General features: G+C 41.9%; 1 protein-coding gene across 1 annotated transcript in view; it reads right to left on the bottom strand.

Moving 5' to 3' along the window:
• The window catches only part of LOC130115355 (period circadian protein homolog 2-like), a 32,218-nt gene extending 8,848 nt beyond the window's left edge, over positions 1–23,370 (bottom strand). The window contains exons 1-13 of the mRNA XM_056282974.1: positions 23,263–23,370; positions 16,104–16,670; positions 12,684–12,776; positions 11,889–12,043; positions 11,423–11,544; positions 10,149–10,350; positions 8,260–8,311; positions 7,309–7,451; positions 3,734–3,812; positions 3,057–3,163; positions 2,765–2,918; positions 2,387–2,495; positions 1,947–2,217 (exon numbers count right to left, since the gene is read on the bottom strand). Of these exons, the coding sequence (XP_056138949.1) occupies positions 1,947–2,217; positions 2,387–2,495; positions 2,765–2,918; positions 3,057–3,163; positions 3,734–3,812; positions 7,309–7,451; positions 8,260–8,311; positions 10,149–10,350; positions 11,423–11,544; positions 11,889–12,043; positions 12,684–12,776; positions 16,104–16,555 (1,939 nt within the window). The 5' untranslated portion in view covers positions 16,556–16,670; positions 23,263–23,370. The remainder of the gene's footprint in view (positions 1–1,946; positions 2,218–2,386; positions 2,496–2,764; positions 2,919–3,056; positions 3,164–3,733; positions 3,813–7,308; positions 7,452–8,259; positions 8,312–10,148; positions 10,351–11,422; positions 11,545–11,888; positions 12,044–12,683; positions 12,777–16,103; positions 16,671–23,262) is intronic.
• Between the last annotated feature and the right edge of the window lie 2,234 nt (positions 23,371–25,604).

The raw sequence follows: 25,604 nt of genomic DNA, 5'->3' as shown, positions 1-25,604 counted from the left end.
GATAATCTGAGCGCAAAGTAAGGGCTTGTACTTAGTCTCTTAATTAATCATAGGTGTGTTTTGGGTTTAACATGAAATAAACCAATCAGTGTCATCTCCAGTTCCCTTTAAAAGCCAGGTGCGCTTGCACCTTGGCGCATCCCTTAAAATAACAGTAAAATACTGCACCATTGACTTGAGACCAGGTTTTTATTGGCCAATCATGCAATTGCTTTCTGATGCTTTAAGATACCAATGCACCAACAATGCGCCTGACCACACCCCATTTTAAGACCAACACGCCCAAGGGCGCTCAGAATGCCGCACATATATTTGCTATTCAAGCAACATGGGCACTGGATGGGAAAATGACAACTGAAACTAGCAGAGACACTTGCGTTGCGCTTGGTGCCATTTTGCGTCAGGTGTAAGACAGAGCCCAGAGACTTTGAGAACAATTTTGGTACGTGACCATTCTTGCTGACACACTGTATGAAGTTCTTTCTGTGTAAAATTTTGAATTTGTGTTTGAATCTGAATTTGTGGCTCTTGAGCATTCCCACACAAAAATGGACGAGAGTAAAACCATGGAAAAAAAAAGATTATAGTATCGCTAGTGTTTTATTCATCACATTACCATACAAACACTATAAGCATGTGCTATAGCCTTGAAAATACTTATTTGTCATTCAGAAAACTGAATGGGAAGTTCATCACTCTAGAACAGGGGTCGGCAACATATAGCATGGTGGCACACAAGGCCATTAACACGGGCACGCAGAGCAATTCAATAAAAAATGTTTTTTAACATGCATATTTGCTAAAAAAAATTCCCAACATAAAACATAGTCCTGAAATAATTAGTTTCAAAATACACCACTGTTTTTGACAGCAAGAAAATGCACACAACTGACATGGTCTATCATCCCCCTCCCTCTGGTCTGCCCACGAGTGCAGCATTACAGCGGTAGTGAATATGTAGGAGAGCTGTGTAGAAGAGCTAGCGAGCTTCTTTTTTGCTTCATGTCAAGAACAACTGACGACAGCAGGAGCAAAAAAAAGTAGGTTGTCTAATAATCGCCTCTTTCAGCTGTCTCGGCCAAACGAATTTGGATTTATTTCGCGAAAGGACCGAACTGAGTGCACTCTACTGCGAAAATGATATTGTGTGTCGAACTTCAAGTGTAAAAAGCCATTTTGAAACAAGGCACAAGAAAAACTTCAAAGGTAAGGCTGATAAAGCTGAATCCATCAAGAAGGGCAGCTATAAAGTTGTTCATTGTTTAACACAGGAAGCCATTCTCCGATGGAGAGTATATAAGGGAGGTTTTCCTCAGCAGTTCGCAGGTCATATTTGATGGATTACCAAAACAAAGACATGATCATCAACAGGATCAAAGAAATGGCCATTTCTGTGAAAACTGTAGAGAGGCGCATTACAGACATGGCTGAAAACGTAAGGCACCAGCAAATTCTTGTATTGAAGATGCGTCAGTATTTAGCGTAGCTCTTAACGAGTGTGTGGATTTAAGTGACGTTCTACGTCTAGCAGTGGTTACCAGATAGTGCGACAAATAGGGGTCACACTAAATCGGTAAGATTGAATTAATTTTCCTATTAATCTTAACTGCCCTAGTAATTTTCATACATTTGCACTAATAATAAAGTGTGTGTGTGTGTGTGTGTGTGTGTGTGTGGGGGGCACAGATCTTTTGGCATGCGAAATCTAGACGGGGAGACAAGCAGCAGCAGTAAATAAATAAATAAACACTCATGATAATGAAATGGCACCCGGTCTGTGAATTTTTTTACTTTATAAAGTGCCACAAGACATCCAAAAGATTGCCGACCCCTGCTCTAGAATATCTGCAGACATATTAAGTGTTGTAGGGCTAGATTTGGGTAAAAAGAACCATCTTATATCACCTTACATTTGCCTATAGCATGTTGTGTTAATTTAAACTCACTGTCAGTGGTCTTCCTTAGCTCAGGGTTGGATGTTGAAGGAGCGGGTAAGGGCAGGTAGACTTGGGGGTCCTGGTTCTTTAGCATGTGGACTCCCTTACAGATCTCCTGGAACGTCCTGGGCTTGGCCTTGCCTGTTTCCTCTACCACATTTCTGATTGTGACATTCCCATTGCCATTACTTTCACTTGATGAGCTGATGCTCACCTGCTGCTCATGGGAACCATTGCTGCCATGGCTTCCATAACCACTGGAACCCATGTTGTGGACCGGCTATGGAGACAGAAGTCGTTATAGAAACTAACAGTGTTTGGGTCAAAGTGTGTATCTGTGTTAAAATCTGCTTAGGATTCCTTTTGTTTGTGTGTGTGTGTGTGTGTGTGTGTGTGTGTGTGTGTGTGTGTGTGTGTGTGTGTGTGTGTGTGTGTGTGTGTGTTCATACCTGCAGTAGAAGCCTATGAATCTGTTCACTGATTTCCTGGATATCTGAATCCATGATCTTCCCTCCATGAAAAGCTGGGGCTGCAAACACATCTTCATTCACAGGACCCCTAAATATACACAGAGCCACACAAACACATGCATCCAACTTTACACTATCTGTCTGTTTCCAGGTGACAGCTAAGGTGAAACACCATTTTGTTGTGAGTAATGATCAAAGTTAACATTAACAATATCTAAGTGACACTCAGCTGATGTAAGACAGTATAGACAGCTATCAGACGTGTGTGTGTGTGTGTGTGTGTGTGTGTGTATATATATATATATATATGTGTGTGTGTGTGTGTGTGTGTGTGTGTGTAAATGTGTCTCTACTCACATGCGGACTTTGTGCCGGCCAATCACAAAAGAGACCTTGCGGCTCCAGGGGTTGACAAAGCTTGACCAGCTGGTGTCGATGGTAACATACTCGCCGTTCCTCGCACAGAAACGGATGGAGGAGTGGTCGAATGGCTGCCCCGCATACTGCAAAACTGTTGGCAGGAGGAAGAATGGTTCAAATTTAGTACACCCAAGTGTGTGCACATGCACGTGTGTTTTTTTGGAGAGCTAGAGTTAAGTTTTTATTCTCTCTTCTGTTTACTAGTGAACTGTCTGAAATAGGGTCTTACCCTTGCGGTGTACTGCCAGCATGAGGGGTCGGTCACTGGGGTGCAGGTTGAACAGCACGGGCGTCCCGATAAGATCCTGGGGGAGGTAGCCCAACAGTGGGACAGCCCTGATGGAGAAACAATAAATTAGACATATTCACATGCATAAGATTTATCTACCACTTCACCAGAGTGAATCATTCTCATTCCCCATGTGCTGAATCATGCTTCTGCAAAGGTACACATAAACAGTTCTGAGTAGTAATGCAGAGAAGGGTTTCTAAGAGGTTCTTAAAGGCTTGCGGAGACTCAGATGTACACACCTTCTCCTGACTATAATCCACTACACAAGGACTTGAGACCTTCTGCTGAAATACCAACTACTGCCTTACTGCCCATGACTATTTGCAATCCAGACTCACATTTACTGATCCAGAATCAATGATACTTTGACAGAAGTATCCCCTGCCAGAGGAACTCAGGCTAGATCAATCATTATTAATAGCAAAACCTCTTTTTAAAATATTTACTATTTTCCTTTTTCTTTTCCCCTAAATTTTACAATTTGTTATGCTTATGTGTTTTGGAAGAACCCCATTTTTTTCTTCATATTATTATTACTTTAACATACTGACACATTAGTTCTATCGCTGTTTGCTAAAGGTATTGTGTATTACAGTTTATTAGAGCCTACACACCTCTCATCAACATCCTGGAATATACAGTTGGGCGTATGTGTGGTGGTGAAGATGCGCTTGTCAGGGGGGATCCGGGGTGCTTTTGAAAGAAATTATAATCATTAACAAATCATTGAGTCAATGGCACAATACAAAAAGCAAACGGTTCATTCTGGCATAGCTTTAAATGGCTGGACGTATGCCAGTGTGCATGCATGTGGCAATGATTGAACACATAGACAACACTCTGAATGGGATTATGAAAATACTGTAATTACAACATGGGATATGTTAGTATCTTGATTACTTTGCTTGCCAATTAAACAGTGAGTGGCATTATTACATGCATAGTACCTTTAAGAAATGTTCACTGAATGCAACACTAGCCAAGAGAGAAATTGAACAATGACTAAAATCAATAAAAGTATGTGACAATGCATGTAAGTACAAACATAACCCAGGTTATATTTATTTGTATAGTCTTAAATCATATAAATTGAGAATTACTTTTTGGTGTGTATACAATCAGCCTAAGAGCTCATTTATGCTCAACGTTAAATACGTATACGTATGCGGACGGAGCCTTCTTTCCGTACTCTGTGTTCATTTCGTCCGTATTTCTGCACATTTTCTGGGCGCTTGCGGATCCGTACAAATGGAGCAGTACCACCGGAAATACCACAGGAAATCATGGGGGCAGTGTTGCACAGTGTAGTTAATAGCTCACGCGCGACCAGCCAGCAACACACAACAAATAACATGAAGAAATGGCAGAACTTTTTGAGGAAAGGCTGTGTGAGTTAGTACGTAGTTACAAACATATTTATGATGTTACCTCGCCCGGGCACAGAGACAAACAACTGCTAAAGAACAACTGGGAGGAGCTTGTACGTAAATTGGGAGTGAGTTGGACGGTAGCGAAGGAGAAGTGGAGGTCTGTGCGGGACCAATTTGTTCGAGCCCACAACAAGTCCATGAGCAAACGGAGTGGCGATGCTGCTGATGGGGCGAATGATCTGCCAATTCTTTGGCTTATGGAGTGGCTCAAGGCATACGTTAATCCCCGAACAACGGCAGCCTAGACACCTTACCTCTGAACTCGGAAGTGAACTTTGAATTTAACTCAGAACTGCCCTCTAGTGGATGTATTGCTTAACAACCATGACAATGTAAAACACGGATGGGAAGTATGTGTGCAGTGACGTTTAGAACATTTTAAACGGACATATCTATTTACGTACATAAAGTGAGCATAAATGAGCCTTAAGAGATCAGGCAGGGCTGCACAAAAAAAAAAAAGGTCTGTGCAATGAATGAATTTACAGCAGTAGCACCCATGCAATGCAGTTTTTTGCACGCGTGTGTGTGTGTGTGTGTGTGAGAGAGAGAGAGGGATAGAGTTGCTTGTTTGTGTGAAGTGACAGTTTGTGTGTGGGGTGAATCAATGGCGCATTGCTATTCTACTTGGTAGTTCTAGTCTATTGTCAAGGCTCAGCGTTTTTGGTTTCTATTTTTCAAAGCCATCCATTATGCCGAATTTTGCCACAAGAGGACACTGTTACATAACCTCACATGAACAGGAACAACTTTTGGATCCGCGGAAACATAAAATCCGGGTGAAAATCAGTTTAAACCAATGTGCTCCTTTTAAAAAATCTGGGTATTTTTCGGTGAAAATCAGTAAAAACCGAAAATGCTGAGCCTTGTCTATTGTGCAATTAAAAATCATGTCCCCGGATGCGTAGACTCCATACATCCAACACCAATTCCCACAATTCCTTGTGATGCCAATCTCCTCTACTCAGTGTGAGCGTGGCTTTTCAACACAAAATTGCATTAAGAACACTACACTACTGGGCGTCCGGGTGGCGTAGTTGTCTATTCTGTTGCCTACCAACATGGGGATCATCGGTTGGAATCCCAATGTTAGCTCTGGCTTGGTCAGGTGTCCCTACAGACACAACTGGCCGTGTCTGTGGGTGGGAAGCCGGATGTGGGTATACTATGTCCTGGTTGCTGCACTAGCACCTCCTCTGGTAAGTTGGGGTGCCTGTTCGGGGGAGGGGGAACTGGGGGGGGGGAATAGCATAATCCTCCCATGTGCTACATCACCCTGGTGAAACTCCTCATTGTCAGGTGAAAAGAGACGGCTGGTGACTCCACATGTAGGAGGCATGTGGTAGTCTGCAGCCGTCCTCTGATCGGCAGAGGGGGGTAGAACAGCAACCGGGACAGCTCGGAAGAGTGGGGTAATTGGCCATGTACGACTGGGGAGAAAAGGTTTTTCCCCCCCTCCCAAAAAATACTACACTATTAAGACAGCTGTAAAAACTGTTAATGAGTGTTTATTTAATGTCTTTATTTAACTATTCTGTTTTATCTATGTACTTATTTTTGTATTCATTATATTTATTATTATTCTAATTATATTTTCTATTTCTTATGTGTTGTTTGTGAACCCCCTGGCATTTTGTTCACATAAATGTATCTCATTCTTTATTGTACTCAATGAAGTTTATAAAATTTTTAAGAAAAAACACTATCCGCAGCAGCCTCCATATCTCCACTGCTGAAGACTTAATCCGTATCAGCACAGAAGGCTGCCCACTGGAGGAATTCAACCCTAGCCAGGTAGCAACAAAATGGATGTCCTCTTCTAAGAGGGCCAGGAGGCAAAATAGGAAAGAGTGGCCAGCAGACATGCTAGATCTATGACACACACGTGTACATACACACACACACACACACACACACACACACACACACATCACACATATATATGTATGTATGATGACATAAATTTACTGCTCATTTGAAGCCTAATATTGATGTTTTGTACTGACTTGTTATGTCCCTGCAATTTACCATAATGGGCAAATAAAGAAAATGTTTTTCTGAAAACATTTCTTGTTAAGGTTTGGATTTTGTGCGCCATGTATGCAACATTAACATCCGTTGCCAGTCACATATCTGTTTAAGTGATGAACTGCACTACTTCTGGTTGTTTTTAAGAGATGGAAACAGATGTTTTACACTCGTGCTGCAATTTTGTGGCCTGTGCTACAAAACTATCAACCTGTGTAGCACCAGTGTGCAAAAACAGTTAACGTACAGCCCTGGAATCAGGTGAGAGTTCATCACTGTAATGAGATGGAGCAAGACGACAGGAAGAATGGAATTTTACTTCATTAAAAAAATATTTCTAAACTGCGTATCTGATTAATAATTCAAGTATCTGCATGAAGGTATGAAGCTGAAGTGGGCAACTGTATAGTCCCTTCAGTGAGTAATTATCAAGAAAGATTAAAAATATACTTATAAAATAGCCAATTAAAATTTAAATCATGCTTTAGTTACAAGAGTTATTGAAACACTTCATGAAATGGTAATTCCACGTTAATGAATTATTCAGTTCCAGAGTTTTGTCTTTAACCAATGAGCTGTTATCCAAAATTAAAATTCAAGTTAACTGATTGATATTTTGGGACTAGTCTTATTACAGGATTTATCATTTGCTTTATTGTTTATTGAGTAATCCATCACCAAACAGGTCTTTTTGCAGCAACACACACTTCTTGCATGGTCACAAATCTCACCTTCATATCCAGAGTGTACCCTCTCAGCCAATAGGAGGCAGCAGAACTGTTCCTCAGCCAGCTCGGCGTCTTGGACCTTCATCAAATAGGGTGTCATACGGAAGGGGTAGTACTGGAGGTTTCCCTCATGCTCTTTACCACCACTGCCACCAACCAACATAGACACATAGGGAAAAGTATTTGCTTACAGACCCATTCAATTGAATTTTAAAACCCTTCACTAAGTCAAGCCAAGCTCTCAAAGAAAGTCCATGGTAAAACAAACTGGCTGGGAACAACATTGTAAACAAAGCACCTCTTTGTATGTATATACTGTATGGCTAAAGTATATTAGTCAAATTTATCAGTAAGAATTATCTGATCATCAAAAGCAAGACAAGGTGGTGTGCATACATCCTTCAATCAAGGCAAAGCTATAGGCACTTGTTGAAGCCATCCAGAATAAGCCCTATTAATCTATTATTGATGAAAAAAGTTGATGATTTAATGATTAAAAAATTAAATGTGCATTCATTTTGCAGACAGAAGATGTAAATGGGATGACTCAAGTAAAAAAAACAAAACAAAATTCTTCCCATCTTTTGTATAACGACGTACTACATTATCAAACCCATAAACATGATCCTCATTTTAGAAAAGGATCTCTTGCATATACACTGGTCTTAAGATCATATCCAAACCAAAGTTATGAATTATGAGTTATTTTCATGGCAACAACGCTAAAATGGTTGCATCATGGGATTTCGGAGGCCGTCAAAGGACTCTTAGAAAAAGGACTGGGTAACTAAGAGGTGGCTGCTCATCTGACCACTAGATAGAGACAGATCTACAGCTCACACCTGCTGACTTCCTCTATCAACCACCCGTTCTTCTCTCTGTCCCTCCAAGAAAGTCTTGCTGACTCAATGCTTGTTTGAACAGGAAACTATGGCTCACATCACTGTCACTCACCTGATGCGGCAAAAGAAGGATTTCTCCTGCATGCACTCAGAAGGAGAGGACTCTGTATGACAAATGGAGAGGAAGGAGAGAGGGGACAGGATGCAGGGGAGGGAGGGAGTAAGAGAGAGAGGTGAACAAGATGAGTTTATCTTCTTATAGGTTCAATTTACTTCAGGTCAAAACCAACATCTGTGAGACACTGTTCTTACAACAAAAGTTGACCGAAACCAGAGGGATAATGACGTGATGATGTGATTGCAGCCATTACATCTTGTTCGCTCTCAGCCAACAACAGCTGTTGAGTAAAGGGGTGGTTAGTTCTCTGCACATTTTCATCACTTTGACTAACTTTTCTATGGTCTCAGGAATATGTTTATTACATGCAACAAAAGATATAATATCGTATGTCAGGGGCAATATTATATCTATCTCCCTATACTGTGGTGGCAAGGCAAGTAACCATACTATGGTAGGGGGGGTCTAGGGACTTCTTCACCGGGTTGAAAATTTTCACAAAAAATCTGTTAAATGTGACGTTTTCAGCCAGTTTGTGTGACTTAGATAAAATTTTTACAAATAAATCAAGTACAACTGAGTTAGAAATAGCTATTAGAAATGTGCTTAAATAAACTTATCTGATTGGGTTACTTTCAAAAAGAGACTGGGGGGGGTGTATGGAGAGAAACTACTGATCTAGATTTAATTTTTTTTGCTGTTTGCTGGAAAAGAAACACCAATTTGGCAATTTGCTCTGGGTTTTTTTTTGTTAGGAATGTCTATATTTTTTGTTTTTCCTCCTCTTTCTCCCCAACTGAATCCGGCTAATTACCCCACTCTTCTGAGCTGTCCCGGTTGCTGCTCTACCCCCTCTGCCAATCCCGGGAGGGCTGCAGACTACCATATGCCTCCTCCGATACATGTGGAGTTGCCAGCCGCTTTTTTACACCTGACAGTGAGGAGTTTCACCAGGGGGACGTAGCACATGGGAGGATCACGCTATTCCCCCCTGAAAAGGCGCCCCAACCGACCAGAGGAGGCAAGTGCAGTGACCAGGACACATACCCACATCCGGCTTCCCACCCACAGACACGGCCAATTGTGTCTGTAGGGATGCCTGACCAAGCCGGAGGTAACAGGGATTCGAACCGTTGGTAGGCAACGGAATAGACCACCATGCCACCCGGACGCCCGTAAAATAATAAGTTGAGCCCCCGAGGTAGTAGTGGAGAATGCTGGTGTGGGTGACCTTGATTTTAGAAACAACCATCAACTGTATGCACCACTAATGCCTGATTCAGCCCATACACCAGCCCCAACTCCACACCTCACAAAGTAGGTACCGACTCCACTGACTCAACAGGAAATAAGTAAATGAAGAGCACATTAACATGCATTAGTGTGTTCTTGTTGTCTTGTGTGGGTGGATATACATACAAATCAAGTTCAAATTCCAGAAATAAATTGTGTAGTGGATGAAGGTGGGCGTGCAGTCGTTCACAGGTGGGTTCATGCATGATAATGAAATATTTCTAATGGTTATGTGCGTGTGTGAGTGTGTGTGTATGCGTGTGCTCGCACCCATACAAGGGTGAGGGTGGCGGGCAGTCATGTGAAATTGATGCTTGTATAATTGTAGGTGTCATAGGCCGTGATGTGCGTGGATTTCTCATGTGCTGTTTCTGGGCAAGGTGAACAGATGACTAACATGTGACACCCACAATCATCATAACCAGTCATGTAGACCTAGATAGATGAACTCTAAAAAATAAAAAAGGTGTTTGATTTCATTCACTGAGCACCAGAATATTAAATCCTGTTCATGCAAACTCCACTTTCAATTCATTGCATATAGTATATTTTTTCATGTGTGGCTGTAATTATTCAGTGATGGACTGTACCTGCTCCGGTGCACATGCTCCACGAGGGCAGGCGGTATGGAGTGGTGAAACTATAGAACACGCTGACATCCTGGGGTGTCAGGAACTCAACAAACTTGGCATTGTTAAACACCTCCCGCTTGCAGTTCAAGATGGACGCTGCCTGGTCTGAGATGTATACAATCTTTCCTGTGACAAGTGATATAGCCACAGCAAATATATCCTGTTGGGACCAGAAAGAGGAGGGCAAATATCCATCAGTTTGTGTCATTTCACTATGAAAAGTCCTCCGCTCTGTAGAAAATGTCTGTTTTTTATTCTAGTAAAGTTACTTTTCTGAAGATGCTTTCTTTTCTGTCAGATTTCCCTAGTACTGAATGCAACATGCCTATGGACCTTTCCTAGCTAAATAGAACTGACATTGGTGCATTTGTTTGAGGAAGAGTTGAACTGAGTTATTGAACTGGAGTAATTTATGAGCTACATGGGATCCCACAATATTCCTGAGAGAAAAATATAAAATAATTTTGTTATTGATGATGAAAGGTCAGATTTCATGGCATTGCAAATGTATGTATTCCACTATTCCAACACTGTTTTGGAGCTTTATTCAGAATACCTGTAAATAAGTAGAACTGTCTTGTGTTTGAGCCGATTTGGCTTTTTTCGTAATGCAGCCATGAGGCTCGGACATACTTTCCGCGTTTTGCGTCTGCGGATGACTGCGGACTTGTACCAGTTGCACAGACATGCACACAGTCCCATTCATCCTACAGCTGAGAGTTGCGTCAGTCTGGCGTTCCATGCATGCTTATTTCCCGATCCACACACCATTCCAGTTGGTGGCGGTAATGCACCATAACATTGTTTGCCTACCGCCATAAAAATCAAGAAGACGAAGAAGCACACACAAATGGTGACCTCATGACAGCAAGAAGAGCTCGTGTTTTTTGTTTTTGGCTGAACAACAAGAAAAAGGCAAAAAGAGAAAATATTATAAAAAAAAACAAACAAATTATATAAATGTAGATAACGGCTGATCTCCTCGCACCTCTCTTCAAAAAAAGCATCCATTTTGTTGTCTGCAGCCTGCACAGTCGGTTTGCTTGCTATGCGTACGGTCCGCATGGTCACAAATTTTGGGCTGCACGCAGACATTTGCATAGGTCTCTGTCGACCCTCACAGACATGGTCAGATGATGACATTTACATCACTTGGACCAAAGCGGACCCTCACGGACATGCAGAAAGTATGAATTGGCCTTTAATGTCAGGTGGCAATGTAAGGTACTTACAGTATTTTTGAGGGTGTATTCGGAGGTAATGCTGTTGATTTCCTCTATGGTGTAGGATGACACATCGAGACCAGGTGACTGGCTGTCATTGATCATTAGCATCTGGTAGTATTCCTCATTGGCTGCCATAAAGGGATACAAAGACATATCAATACACACATCATCTCAGAAGCGATCTCAAGACGGATCACAGTTCAGCAATACAGAACTTATTATACATTAAAGTAAGAAATTGACCCAATTCAACATAAAATCTTAACTGCAAAAGAAAAGGTTTCACTAAATTTAATCTTTATTGCCCTTAATGAATCAGTAGTTAAAAACTGTAGCAGGTTTGCTATTCTGACTATATGTACAAGTATGTGTGTGTGTGTGTGTGTGTGTGTGTGTGTGTGTGTGTGTGTGTGTGTGTGTGTGTGTGTGTGTGTGTGTGTGTGAAAAAGTGCCAGAAAAAAGCATGTCTTACCTTTGACCTGTTTGACACATCGCAGGGCATATTTGAGGGTGTTCAGAGTGCTGGACTTGCCCTTACTCCTCTTTTCCGATGGCAGGTGCTTCTTCAGATCCTTGAGTGTCTTGAAGAGCTCCTTCTGGGTTTTGGCTTTGGCTGATTGTTCGCTACTGCGGGGCACACATGAGACCGGCACACGTGCATCAATATGACAAGCATTCCCCAATGCTTTCGCACTCAAGAGAATTGCAGCTTTTCAGTAGGTAAATGCTGGGGAGGGAGGCAGCTACAAATATGATTGGTTATGAGGGGACTGAATTGGAGGAGATACTGAAATTTACTAATTGTGTTTCTATGATCAAACAATTGTTTTTTGTGATGCTATTGAAACAAAACCTTTAGCTTGTGACTTTTAAAAGTATATTTTGACATTTTGAATTTTGTGGTCTTTCTTTCATTACGTTTTTTTTCCATTTGTCCTTTAGTGTCCGTAAGATTTCTTAGCATTATAGGAATTTTCCCTTGTAACCTATGGCCATGAACGTCTGAAAGCTTTCAGCCTCATTTCAATGAAGAATGCAGACAGTAAAAATAAAAGATTTTTATTGTGACTATGTCACAAAGTGGTTGGTAAAGAAAGCTTCCACCGTCACCTTAAGTTTTCAAAAAATTGCTGCCACTGAGACATTATATTTAACCCCCTTCAACTCAAATGCAAGTAATTCTTCATTTCTTAGTATATTCTGAGGTTTCTGTTGATACTCGTGGTTCAGGTTTATGTATGTGTTTATGTGTATGATGTGTACTTACCTACAGCCGCTGGTTGAAGGGTTGTCCTGCTCGGAGCTCACCAGACTGAAGGCATTGGAGCTGCTTGGCGGTGATGGGCTGTGAGAGTTTGAGCTGCAATGGCAGACAAATGGCAGACAACGGGTGAGGTTAGGAATAAAATTAGCAATGAACCTTGGGTGGGAAGCCAGTAGGGTTATCGTGCCCTATTCCTAAAGGTGGTGGGTCGCCTGTACAGATGTAGAGGGATCTAAGGAAAATAGCGCAAGCTGCTGCAAGCAGTACATTCCCCCAGTGAAACCTGCAGTTGGCAGATGACAAGTAGTGGTTGCATCCCCGCGTGAGGCAGAAAATGCACAGGGTAGTAAATACCCCTCTTAGCAGCCATAGATGTTGTGCAACAGCAGAACTTTATGTGCAATTTTGGGAGAGAAGGGATGAAAAACACCCCCCCAAGGGAGGATCCTCAAAAAGGCCAACAGAACGAAGCGCTATAAGAAAATGAAACAACTGGAGGCTGGTTGAGATCACAATGACAGTGGAATTGGTGGGGCTGAGGACAGGGTTTTCTATGGACATGGCATTTACATTCATTACACCTTTTCATGACAACATCTTACTACATTACACACAGCATCAGTGGTTGGGCTGAAAAACATCTGTAGCCTTTAAATAAACACTGCACTGAGCTGATAAGACAAAAGTCAAACATTACAGCAGGTATGGACTGGACATGAGTATCAGCCAGAACCAGATAGCTCAAAATAATTAATGTCATCAATCAATCAGTCAAGTTGCATTTTATATAGCGCTCCATCCTTCCTTTACTAATACTATTACGATTTTTTTGCAGCTGAATGAAATAAAATTAGAAGTATTAGCTTACATTTTGTCTGCTGCAAGACCATACGTTCTGGTGAACAGTTTGCTATGGCCAGTGGCTATAGTCTAGCTTCCTTCAGTGGAGAACAATTATGAATATTAAGCTTTTTTTTTGTTGATTTGTCCCCCTTTTTCTCCCCAATTGTATCCGGCCAATTACTCCACTCTTCCAAGCCGTCCCGGTTGCTGCTCCACCCCCTCTTCCGATCAGGGGAGGGCTGCAGACTGCCACATGCCTCCTCCAATACATGTGGAGTCGCCAGATGCTTCTTTTCACCTGACAGTGAGGAGTTTCGCCAGGGGGACGTAGCGCGTGGGGGAACACGCTATTCCCCCCCAGTTCCCCCTCCCCGCCGAACAGGCACCCTGACTGACCAGAGGAGACACTAGTACAGTAACCAGGACACACATCCGTTTCCCACCAGCAGACATTGCTAATTGTGTCTGTAGGGACACTTGACCAAGCCGGAGGTAACATGGGGATTCAAACCAGCGATCCCCGTGTTGGTAGGCAACGGAATAGACCGCCACACTACCCGGACACCCTTGAATATTAAGCCTTTTTTTGCAAAGAAATTAACACCGAGAAGAAAGACAAAGAATTTTCTTCGTACGGAGGAACAGTCTCCTCATCGCCAACCCTTTCAAAAAGCGATAGTGAAGATTTTCACTGATAGGTGAGGTCATAAGTTGATTTTAAAGGTTGATTTACCTGACCGAGGGTACGTTCGCTCAACTTCACCATACATCCATGAAGCAAATGTTAGCAACCCGAGACAGGAATGTAGTTTTATTCACTGCTTGGCAACCAAACACTACACATTTCTGAGACAATGGCTTTTGACAAGACAGCCCAGTTTTCAAATGATTTTTCTGGGTCCAGTTGAAGAAGTCAACCAGATTTCTAAACGTCCAATATTTTTTAATCCAAAACCAGAAATACATAAGCTTCTCAATCAAAGCAAAGAATAGTTTCAAATACTATTTGTTTGCATACAAGCAAGGTGCGAATGATGGGTCATTAATTAGCACATGGATTGCCATTCATAATTTTCCGATCACGGATGACAATGGGAAAAAATGCGATCACATTGTGAATAGCCTATACGTGTGCATTCAAGGCATACGGTGTTCGAGCACATTATGGCAGAAAGTACACCTGTTGTTTCCTCTAAAATGTTTATTTTATTTTCTGTGATGGCTGTAAGTAATATTTGGATTTGGTTCTAGCTTTCAGAAATCTCTGGAAATCCTCGGTAAACTAAATATCTCTTAACTGTGAGTTTAGAAATTATGATGCATGAGTAACACACAAATGAGCATGTTTTATTATATTGGAGCAATATTTGACAGAAGTGGACCTTAAATATTTTCACAGATTTTCAAATTAATTTTTAAGTATCACCTCTACAGCATAGTTAGGTATGGCTTCAGTGTATATTGCAAACCTTTTCAACCCCTAAAATGACCAGCGTGTTGGCAACTACGCAGCTCTATTGTTGGGATTAGCAGCTTTGCTTCACAAATTTATAGCTGTTAAATTACATATTCTGAGTTTGCATTGTTTTTCTTTGTTTTTTTTTTGTAAATCACAAACCAAAAATTAACTTTTAACACACATGCTGTAGATTGGCACTAAAGTCAGAGGACTGAGGCCAGTGGGCGTCAACTTCCTTTTGACCATCAAAATGGTTGTCAGCTTCGTCTCGTGTGTGCTGTCGTCCTGAACTCATTCTTTAAGCCATCTCAGAGTGTAATATCATAATTCATTCAAAGGCCTTAGGTTGACTAGAGACATTTTCAATAGCGACATCATCACCCTTGTCATAGACACAGGTGCCGGCAGCCTTTCCAGACAGTCAAGAGTTGCGGCTACGCAACAGCCAACCTTCTCCGGATGTGGCATTTTTCATGAGGCCCTGATGATGGTGATAACCTGTGATAGTCTGATGACTGCGGGGGCTTCCTCCAAAGAAATGTTGCATCTTATATGTCTACTCCTCTACCATGCACTTTAATTAAGGAGGCCTATTCTGTTGACCAGAGGTAGGGATTTGGACTGCTGTTAATCAACACTGACTAGGCCTCTGGTAGACAGGAACATATCATAGGAGGAGGCCATGATGTTTATATGGATTACCTTACTAATGTCTTCTCACAATAGATGACTTTAGGATGAGCTCTATGTATTATGAAATTAAGTAATTAAAAAAAAAAAACCTTCAGGTCTGTTTTGATAGGACTGTTAACCAATTCCATCCTTGGCTGTGCAGCATTTTTTGGGGAAGGGGTGGGGGTGGGGGTTTTAATAATGAAAGGTTCCATAAAGTGAGAAATTAAAACTAATTTGAGGCTGAACCGAGCTGGGCAAGAAATTATCGTGACGGTAATAGTGATGACAATTTTTACCATTCAAAGACAGCGATGAGTCACAGAAGAAAATGGTCATGCTATTACGTCTAATGAGCCTTACTTCCGTGGAACTAGATGACCCTCTCTACCATAGTGGTGGGAGGACACTCAGTCAGCCAAAATGCACAGAAATAAATGTGCACTCACCTCTTGTTGCTTCCTGATGACTCCAGGGCAGAGTCTTTGCCATTGCCATTGGAGCTGCCCACTGACTCATTGCCGTGGGACTCATTGCCGTGGGATTCATTACCGTGGGACTCGGTGCCACTCCCGCTGGAGCCACTGCCGCCCATCTCAACATCCTCATGTAGCGTTGGACGTGACCGCTTCCTCTCATCATGCGGCGAACCAGGTGAGGTTGGATGCTCATGACTGCTGTCACTCCCCTCAGAGGCAAGTCCCAGCTCAGGCTCCAGCTCAGCCCCACCCCGCCCACCACATCCCTCGTTGTAACCACTGGTCATGCAGTGCAATTGGCTCATGGCGCCACAGGCAGCACCCTCTTCTTCCTCCACCTGAAAGTCAACCCTCCCACAGTCCCGTTCATGCCCATCCATGTTCGAGTACAGGTAGAGCTTTGGATCACCGTTCTCAGACATGGAGCTGGCCAAAGGACAGAAGGTCGAAAGTAAGGTTATCTTTCATACAGCAGTGGCATGGCATCTGTGGCATCAGGACACCAAGGCTGTCGATAACTCAAGAGGCTGGACGAGCCTGAAGGAAGAAAACAAATGCAGATTGATGTATTCAGATGAACCTTTTATGGTAGGCTAACTGTAACTACCCGATCCATTCTAGAAACCCAATTTGTTCTACGCATGTGCCTTGTTGTTCTACACATGGGCCATGTTGTTATTGTTGGCTCGTGCAGGTGCAAGGTAAGTGTGGTTAAGGCCAGGGTTAGGTTGAGGTTAGAACAAATCGGGTTTCCGGTATGGATCAGGTAGTGACAATCACACTAAGGGGGGCGGAGGGAAAGAAGATCCCCAATTAGAAAAGTCCAGTCCAGTACAGGGGTATAGTTCAGTGGTACAGCATTTGACTGCATAAAAGTCCAGTCCAATAAAGATCCAGTCCAATGATTTTAATTAAGTCAGACAAGTATTAATACGAAACAATAATGTTAGGAGTGTAATTTTTTTCAGCTTCAGAAGTGTCATTCGATTTTTAATAACTGTTTTAGCACACCGCATCCGAACACAGCATATTCTAAGGAGGTTGAGGGGGCATGGCCCTGAGTTCACAAGAGTCCTTATTGACAGCTAGCAGGGTTATTAACTTACATGAGCAGCTATCTGAAAACAGACCAACTGAAAGACTGATGATGACGATTCACTAATTCTCCAAATCAGGATATTAGATGATGAAATTTATGACTGGAAGCAGATTGGCTTTCTGAAATAATTTAATTATGTTGTTAACCAGGAGGATAGTTTCGCATAACAACAGTAATTGTAACATTTTAGGTAACTTTACATTAAAAACCCATCTGTTAAAAAAATACAAAAACTGAAAACGTAACTTTCATTAGACTGGATCTTTAAAATGCATCTAAACTGGTCATGCAAAATACATCTGACAAAAAAAAAATCGTTGAATGAACTGTTCTCCATCAGAGCTACAGGTTCTCCTTGATTTAAGAAAAGCCCAGCAGCTTTCCTTTTCCAGGCCTGCCTGCTAATTTCTTATCCGAATACCTATCACCTTATTAAAATAAGGTTTTCTGTGGATTTTTCTTCATCCGAACCAAGAGTTTAAAGGTCCCATGAAAAAGTATTTGGAACACTGCGAACTTACTTGGTTTGATGTCAATTTGAATGAAAAGGAACCGGTAGGATTTTGTGAGGGCAGGGAGACTGATTTGACTAACAGGCATGGCCGGCCGGGCCTTTTTTAGAGGAATGTGGACATCAATATACTGTTGGCGAGTTTTAATTTGCTGGTAGATCACTCATCTTTTCTGGACATCGCTCCCCATTCACAGGACATCTTTTTAATGTACGCCCCAAAATGCACGGGGAAGCAACTGAAGATTTTTGCATTTTTAAGGAAGAGAAAAACATAATTCTCAAAAAAAAAAAAAAAAACAGAAATTAAAAAAAGTTTTTTGTGTGTTTCTAGAACATATCTAAACTGGATGTAAATTAAGTGAAAATAAAATAAGCAACAAGAATGAAAATGCATTTTTCATTTCATGGGAACTTTAGGGATTGGGGGGAACTACCCTGTCATTTATTGCATTTACCTGTTGAATAAATAATAATGTAATGTGATTGTAAAGCCCTCTGGGATGTAACTGTGACTACTACAAATAAATTTGGCTTGACTACTATTGTTACTTGCGTCACTGTTGGTGATCTACCCTTTGCTAGTGGTGGAAACTACAAATCACTCTGCTGATTAGAATTACGTTGTTCAGGCGTGCAGGTAGTGTAGCGGTCTATTTGGTTGTGTACTAACATGGGGATCCCGGTTCGAATCCCCGTGTTGCCTCTGCCTTGGTCAGGCGTCCCTACAGACAAAACTGGCTGTGTCTGTGGGTGGGAAGCCAGATGTGGTTATGTTGTGTCCTGGTCACTGCACAAGCACCTCCTCTGGTCGGTCGGCGTGCCTGTTCACGGAGGAGGGGGAACTGGGGGAAATAGCGTGATCCTCCCACGTGCTACGTTCTCCTGGTGAAACTCCTCATTGTCAGGTGAAAAGAAGCGGCTGGCGACCTCACATGTATTGGAGGAGACATGTTGTAGTCTGCAGCCCTCCCTGGATCAGTAGAGGGGGTGTAGCAGTGACTGGGAAGGTTCGGAAGAGTGGGGTAATTGGCCAGATACAATTGGGGAGAAAAAGGGGGAAAATACAAAAAAAAAAGAAGAAGAAAAGAATTATGTTATTCAGTTCAGCACAAAGAATAATAGTCACTAGCAATATGGTTCATTCTTTTGACTGCATCACTGCTCAAACAGCACATTCTGGTCACAGCACTGATGACTGTGTATCCAGATATGATCACCAACGGGATGACAGATCGTGCTGCTACTGATTGCCTGCAGTTCACCTTTGGATCTTCAACAAGTTAGTTCACTTTGTTGCAGGTTAGCATTGTTTCACTCAGTTCAGTACAAAAATAGGCAACATGATCACTATTTATTAGATTAATACCTCAGCAACTGCATAGCTGCAACATAATGTTGCACTTCCATGGTTTTCACAGTCTCTCATTAAGCTTTTAACCAGGAAAATATATCAAAACTTTGACTAACACTATTTGGTGAGTCTGGGAGCCGACAGCTGAATGCCGGTGCATCGCTCACCAGTGGGGGGAGCTCCGATGCAGAAACTGATCTGGTTAATGACACCGAGGATTCAGTACACTCAGTTCCTTTTGAAGATTTGGTTTTGTTCATTAATGTACTGCACAACACTACCTTTTGTGCCCTTACATTAATTGCACTTGACATGATGTGCAATCTGTGCTATGATATGAGTAATACCTTACCTCTCTGAGATACTTATAGATTGATACAAATATTTTGATTGCTGACTCTCATAAATTGTTTTGGATAAAAGTGAATGATAAATGAGAAAATGTAAAAATAGGCAAAAAGGCCTTTGATGTGATCACCAACAGTTAAGCTTTAGATGTGACCACCAGAGTGATTTTTAAAAAAAAATGTCAGTCATAAAGAAAAGGGGACACCAAGACTGGTAAGGGGAGCTCACTTTCTCTCACATGCACGAACACGCGAGCGCACGCGCGCGCGCGCGCACACACACACACACACTTCAAAGGTTTGCAGCAGCACGGCGGATTTCTCTGCCTTTTCCAGCCAGACTAAGCCCCAAACCAGTGTAATCCAGTGCAACTTCTTTAGACTAACATGTGAGCCAGCTGAGATGAAATCTGATCTCCTCTTGCAAACTATACTGGTATATTCAGGGGACACAAGCCACTGTATTTATTCCGAAAAACACACCAGTCAGCTTTATTTGGATAAAAAGTGACTTGTCTGTTAAAGCTACATGAGAATGTTGTCCTCGCAGCCAAAGGCTTACTACTTCATAGACAAGCCAATAATCAGGTAGGAGGAAATTTTGAAAAACCAGCCTCTGAGGATAGCAGGACCCCCCCTCTCTGACATGCAGCAATATTCTTATGTGTGCAGTGGATACAGGTCCCACACAAACCCGGGCACAAAACAGACATGTATGTTGATACATATTTTTTTCATTTAGGCCTTAAACAAGGAAATAGTCCTTTGTATTCCGGCAGTGTGGATCACAATAAACAACAGGGGGAAAAAAAGATTGGCATACATCTCCTAAAAGGATTTTCCCTTGCATAATAAAACCATATTTAGTTAGTGGACCAACAGGAAACCTTATTTTTCTAGTTCCTTGAAAGAATATTGTGCTTATTCCTGGTGGGCAACTTCCACATCATAAAAGGAGGTAGACCCTTCTTTGCTTGTGGTACACTACAACTAAATTAGACTTTATTCACAAAGCCTTTGGGGGAAAAAAGAAAGAAGCTTATTCCTCACTTAGATAACACGGTAGGAACACAAATCTAATGTTTAATCTTATTTTAGCCTCCCAGTGTTAGCATAGCTTCCAAAGTGGATCTACTGTCAACAATGGAACAAGGGACAGTGGCCAAAGTCCTAATATGGGCTACTGGAGTGTAAATAGCTATTTAAAGCCGAAACTGGGTAACAGCCTTGCTCTTGGTAATATCAAGAACCGTTTCGCTATTGATATAAGCCGGCCATGCTTGTCCATTTAACAGCCTTTATATACAAGGGATACACAAGTTTGGGAAAGGCATATCTTGTTTAAAGCGCTGTAAAAACCACCTTTGTTTCCACCCACACAACTAGCGAGGCATGAGGTAATGACCCACTGAAAGTTTAGCAGTGGGTGTGAGCAAAGGCTTAAAGAAGACTTTCTATTGGCTGCAGCAAATAACCAATCGGTGGAGAGCAAGGAAGAGCAACCGCATACTAGAATGACGTCAACAGAGAAAAAACATTAAGGAGGAAAATGTAAGCTAAAGAGAATCTAGCTCGTTCAGAACCGCTATGGTTAGGTACAAGACTCGGTAATATATGACAAAACCTGTTAAAAAATACAGCCCTGAACTGTACAAAACACAAGGCATACTGAACATTATCTTATTATTATCTTATTACAGGATTGACAGGTCTTTTAAGACATTATCAAGTCAATAATACAGGCCTTTATAAGCACCAACATCAAACCTAGTCAACAAATGGAACTGTCTCCAAATTCAGAAGAGTTCCACAACAAACAACATTCTCTACATAGTTTTCCAGCTCTTAATCCATTGCAGTCAAATTGAACACATTTTTTAATATTCACAGAGAGAATATTACACAGAAACACCAATTTTTAGATTACCTGCAGCTGACTGCAAACCCATACTTGCTTGGTTCAACCACTCCTCAACAATTCATTTTAAATCATTGTCAACTACCTAAAAACCTTTTATGGGATCATCTTATATGACAATTTGATATTAACTTACCTGACACTGACAGCTTTGGTTAAAGATAATGAAGCATACAGGTTGGCACATCATGTCTAATTCTCCCAAATATAAGTTCCAACCGACAATGGTGTCAACACCTGACATGATCCTTAAGCTTCACAACTCACTGCAGTATGAGCAGCCAAAATGCCATCTAACCTTGACACACAGCACAATAAATTACAAAACTGAGCTTTCTTTCAACTTGCACTTCAGTCCTGTATGAGGTAGAGCGCTGATACACCCAATGCACAAGCACAGATCCCAGCCGTTATACAATGCAGCCCCAGTCACATGGACCTGGCTATAGTGCAGTACAAGGCAATGGAAACCCTGTTTCATAAAACCACTGGTATCATACTTCATCTGGAGAGCTTGTATCCAATCAAATTAAAGACAAGAATAGCATGAACAAATGCAAGTAAACTGAAATATAGGTAATAGCTTTAAATGACATGAATACTGTGCACTTCAATTGATTTCACAAGTCACAAAGTCAGTCCTTCATTCAGCAACATGGATACATCACAAGACATGACATTGCACTCATTCTAAATATGGAAGTTGAATAATTGGTTTTGTTTTATATAAAATGCCTCGTGACATGCTCTTAACTTTGACTTCAAAATGTAAATTGTAATTTATGGAAAAGGCACACCCCAGTGAAACTTAAAATAATATTCTGTCACTACATGGCACTTGAGCCAAAGTTAACCTATTGCAGGTAATGAAAACACAACAGTACAAATCACAGTATCTTAGAGCATATTCTATTATATGGTACAGATATTTTTGTATTTACACAATTACACATATAACTGAAAGATGTCACTCAGAACCAGATAAGGGCCAACCTATAGTCTTCCCAATGAAGGCCACACCATTGACCCTTGATCAGCACTGAAAGTGAATAATCAAGTTCACCATATATTCACACGTGCAAGGTCAGAGAATCTCAGGCAGACTAAAACTTAAGTGTATATATAAATATATATGTGTGTCCACACGTGAATGACTGTGGCCAAACCTAAATGTTTCAGGGTGAAGTGTATTAGTGATCAGAAGGGTCTGAAAGGGCCTTTAACTGGTAATGGTACTGTGGGCTACTATAGACTATTCTTAATCTGTTAATTTTAAACACCAAACAGATGGAAGCACATATATTTAACACACTAAAAGAATACTTATTTCTTATACTGGAAGGAACTGGCCAATATAATGTAAGCTATGTTCTTCCTCTCCATATTATTTAAGAGGGCAAGCATATCAAATGGGTAACATATATCAAATGTCAGGAAATTATTGTAAAATATAATTTGTCTTGTGAACAACTTTAAACGAGTTTATGGCAAAATTAATCTTAACAGTATACATAAATGACACTGTATGGTAAAAATGTAAAGGAGCAAACATCCCTTCCCCCATCTCACTCCCATTGACCCGCTATTCAAAATCCACACACACGTTGACCTGCAATCCGCCGCACGGTACACTGACACAGTTATGTAAAAGTGGTACCATCGTTGAAGACGCACGGTAAAACAGCAGACGGCTGCCTAATGTGGACCCGTTGGACTTAAGTAGACATTTTCCTTCATTCCTACGTTACCACGACACCTCAAACTAGCTTACTAGTTTTGATATTACTGTAAGTAGAGCAATAAGAAAAATTTGCGCATGCGCAATACACATGACGTTATGCAACTTATTTTTTTTATGCGCTCGGCTTTCATTCTTTTTAAACTACAGAGAAAAACAAACCTGCGCTGCAGAAGACGGCTCGGGCAAACTCCTCGAGTCTCCTGGATCTCCGGTACAAGAGGCGATGTCCGCTGACTAAATTCATCAACTTAAAGCCGTCGGTACTCCTTAATGGGAGACTGCCAGTCAATCTGGATGACAACACTCCCCGGCTAACTTCAGCGCTGCCCTACTAGCGAATCCCTGAACCAGAAGCTCGACCTCAATTCAGACTCCGCCCCTCTCTCTTCTCCATTGGCCAAAATCTGCGGGTTTCCATGGAAGATGTGACGCTATAGTAATAACGAGAGCCCATTCGTTCAAAGCGTTGTCCATCGTTTTATATAAAACTGTCATCCGCGGCACGTGGAATCTCATGCTGTGGGTTTTCGTGCACATTATTGAGACCGGGATGGAGGCTGGGAGTACAAACCTGTCGTGAACGGAGCAATTACATAAATGAGAAAAAGTTAAATTCAAAGGTTGAAGAAAGTCCAGTGAGGCTACTCATTCTAAATAATCATCTTGTTGAATTGGTATTGTTTTCTTTGTACGCCAAAGCTTGCAGGGGTAATCTCGGGAAAAGGGGCAGCTAGTTGGAAAAAGCCCGTTTTAAATCAAACGAGGCTTCATAATTGTGTATGTTAATTACACCGAGGAGCATGACAAACCACCACATTTTGCCAAACATCAATTTTTGTCTTTCTTGTAATGGCAGAGAGCGTTGTTGGTTTTATAACGACGCCGCGAACAGTCCGGACGCAGTCAGGCGCCTTACCCGGAATGTATAGAAGGCGCTCGTTGCACATTTTGCAGACATTCGCGTTATCCGCGTCATGCCTGATTTTGTTTGTCCAAAGTCCCCGGGATCCTATGTAGGAAGATAAACATTTGAATTGTTATTATTTTGCAGTCAAACCTGTTCAACATTCTTTCGTCAAATCTGGCATCTGAAGTTGTGCACTTACGCTTTTTTTATTTAGCGCCTTTTATTTCCCAATAAACCTGTTCAGTGAATGCTTGTCATTTGTAAAGCTTGCTCAGTGACAGCCCGTGTCTGAATCTCAACGAATGGCTGTCACCAGATGAGCGCGGCAGACTGAGATGCTGTCATAGGCATGGCAGCCACAACACAACACAACACATGACTGTTCATTCACTCACCAGTAACCACGACAAGATAGCCATGTGCCAAAATCTTGATGTTGGCAGCCTGACTAAGGGTGCGAATTTCAAGTCGCAGACACCTACGCCACTGAGTCGGAACAGAAGTCAGCACCGGCTGGCTGGCTCTGTACCACGTGATTTCTACTTGGCATTTAAAAAAAAGAAAAAAACTACTGTAAAATAGCCTGCAACATGATATTCAAGTGGTGGAGTGCTGGGGGTGTGATATGTGGGACAATAGGTGGATGGTGAGACAATGGGCCCCAGGGCATGGACACGTAAAAGCCCCCCCCCCGACTCCCCCATGAAAGGGCAGGTACATGGACTTGCAGCCAACAGCACAATAGTTAAATTCACGTGTACCTCAACATGATTTAAAATGCACGTACACACAACTGACACCAGCAGCATATTAACTAAGACATACGTTCACCTGCAGTTTCCTTCAGTTTTTCAGTAGGTCTTTTGGGGCTCTGTTATTGACAGGAATGACTAAGCCCTTTAACTATGCGACAGGAAATGCAAAGTTGATAACAGCGACTTCACGCAGAGGCTCTGGCCTGGGGGCCCCCTGAGCCCTTGGACCCCTAGGCCTGGGCCCGGTAGGCCTGTTCGGTAATCCACCCATGAAAGTGTGTGTGTGGGGGGGGGGGTTGGGCATGGGGCTTAGGTGTTGAAAAATATATATTTTGCCCATTGGCACGGAAGTTGATTTGTTTGAACATATCTACTCAGAAAAACTGAACGACATCTCCCATGCTGTCTTTTTGAAAGGTATCACCCACAAAGAGAAACAGAGCTGACACTGCGGGTGGGTGGAATTCCATAAGCGAATGTGAGTCATGTGGTGGGTGGTAAAGCCCAAGAGACTTGAATGACAGACATGATTATCTATCCAGAAATCCTCCACATTTAATCCACGCTGTAGTGAGCAGGTTTTGATATGTAATGAGCATGCATGCGCGAGTGTACGGTTTCTTTGGAGACTGCCTGTTGAGGTTTGGATACGGAATGTTCCACACACAGGAGTCGTCTCTGGATCAGCAGGGACACCACGTTCATACGTGATCCAAACCTCAACAGGCAGTCTCCGAAGAAACCGTTCTCATTTGAGAGTAGTGCCTGGAAGCCAGCCGGACTACACACCAGAGTTGGCAGGGCAGTCAGGCCTGTTAAAAGACTGAATTTGTAGTTTA

This window comes from Lampris incognitus, chromosome 7 (assembly GCF_029633865.1).
Source record: "Lampris incognitus isolate fLamInc1 chromosome 7, fLamInc1.hap2, whole genome shotgun sequence".
NCBI classification, from domain to species: Eukaryota; Metazoa; Chordata; class Actinopteri; order Lampriformes; family Lampridae; genus Lampris; species Lampris incognitus.
The sequence above is the reverse complement of the archived record's forward strand: the minus strand, read 5'-3'. Positions and strand labels throughout refer to the sequence as shown.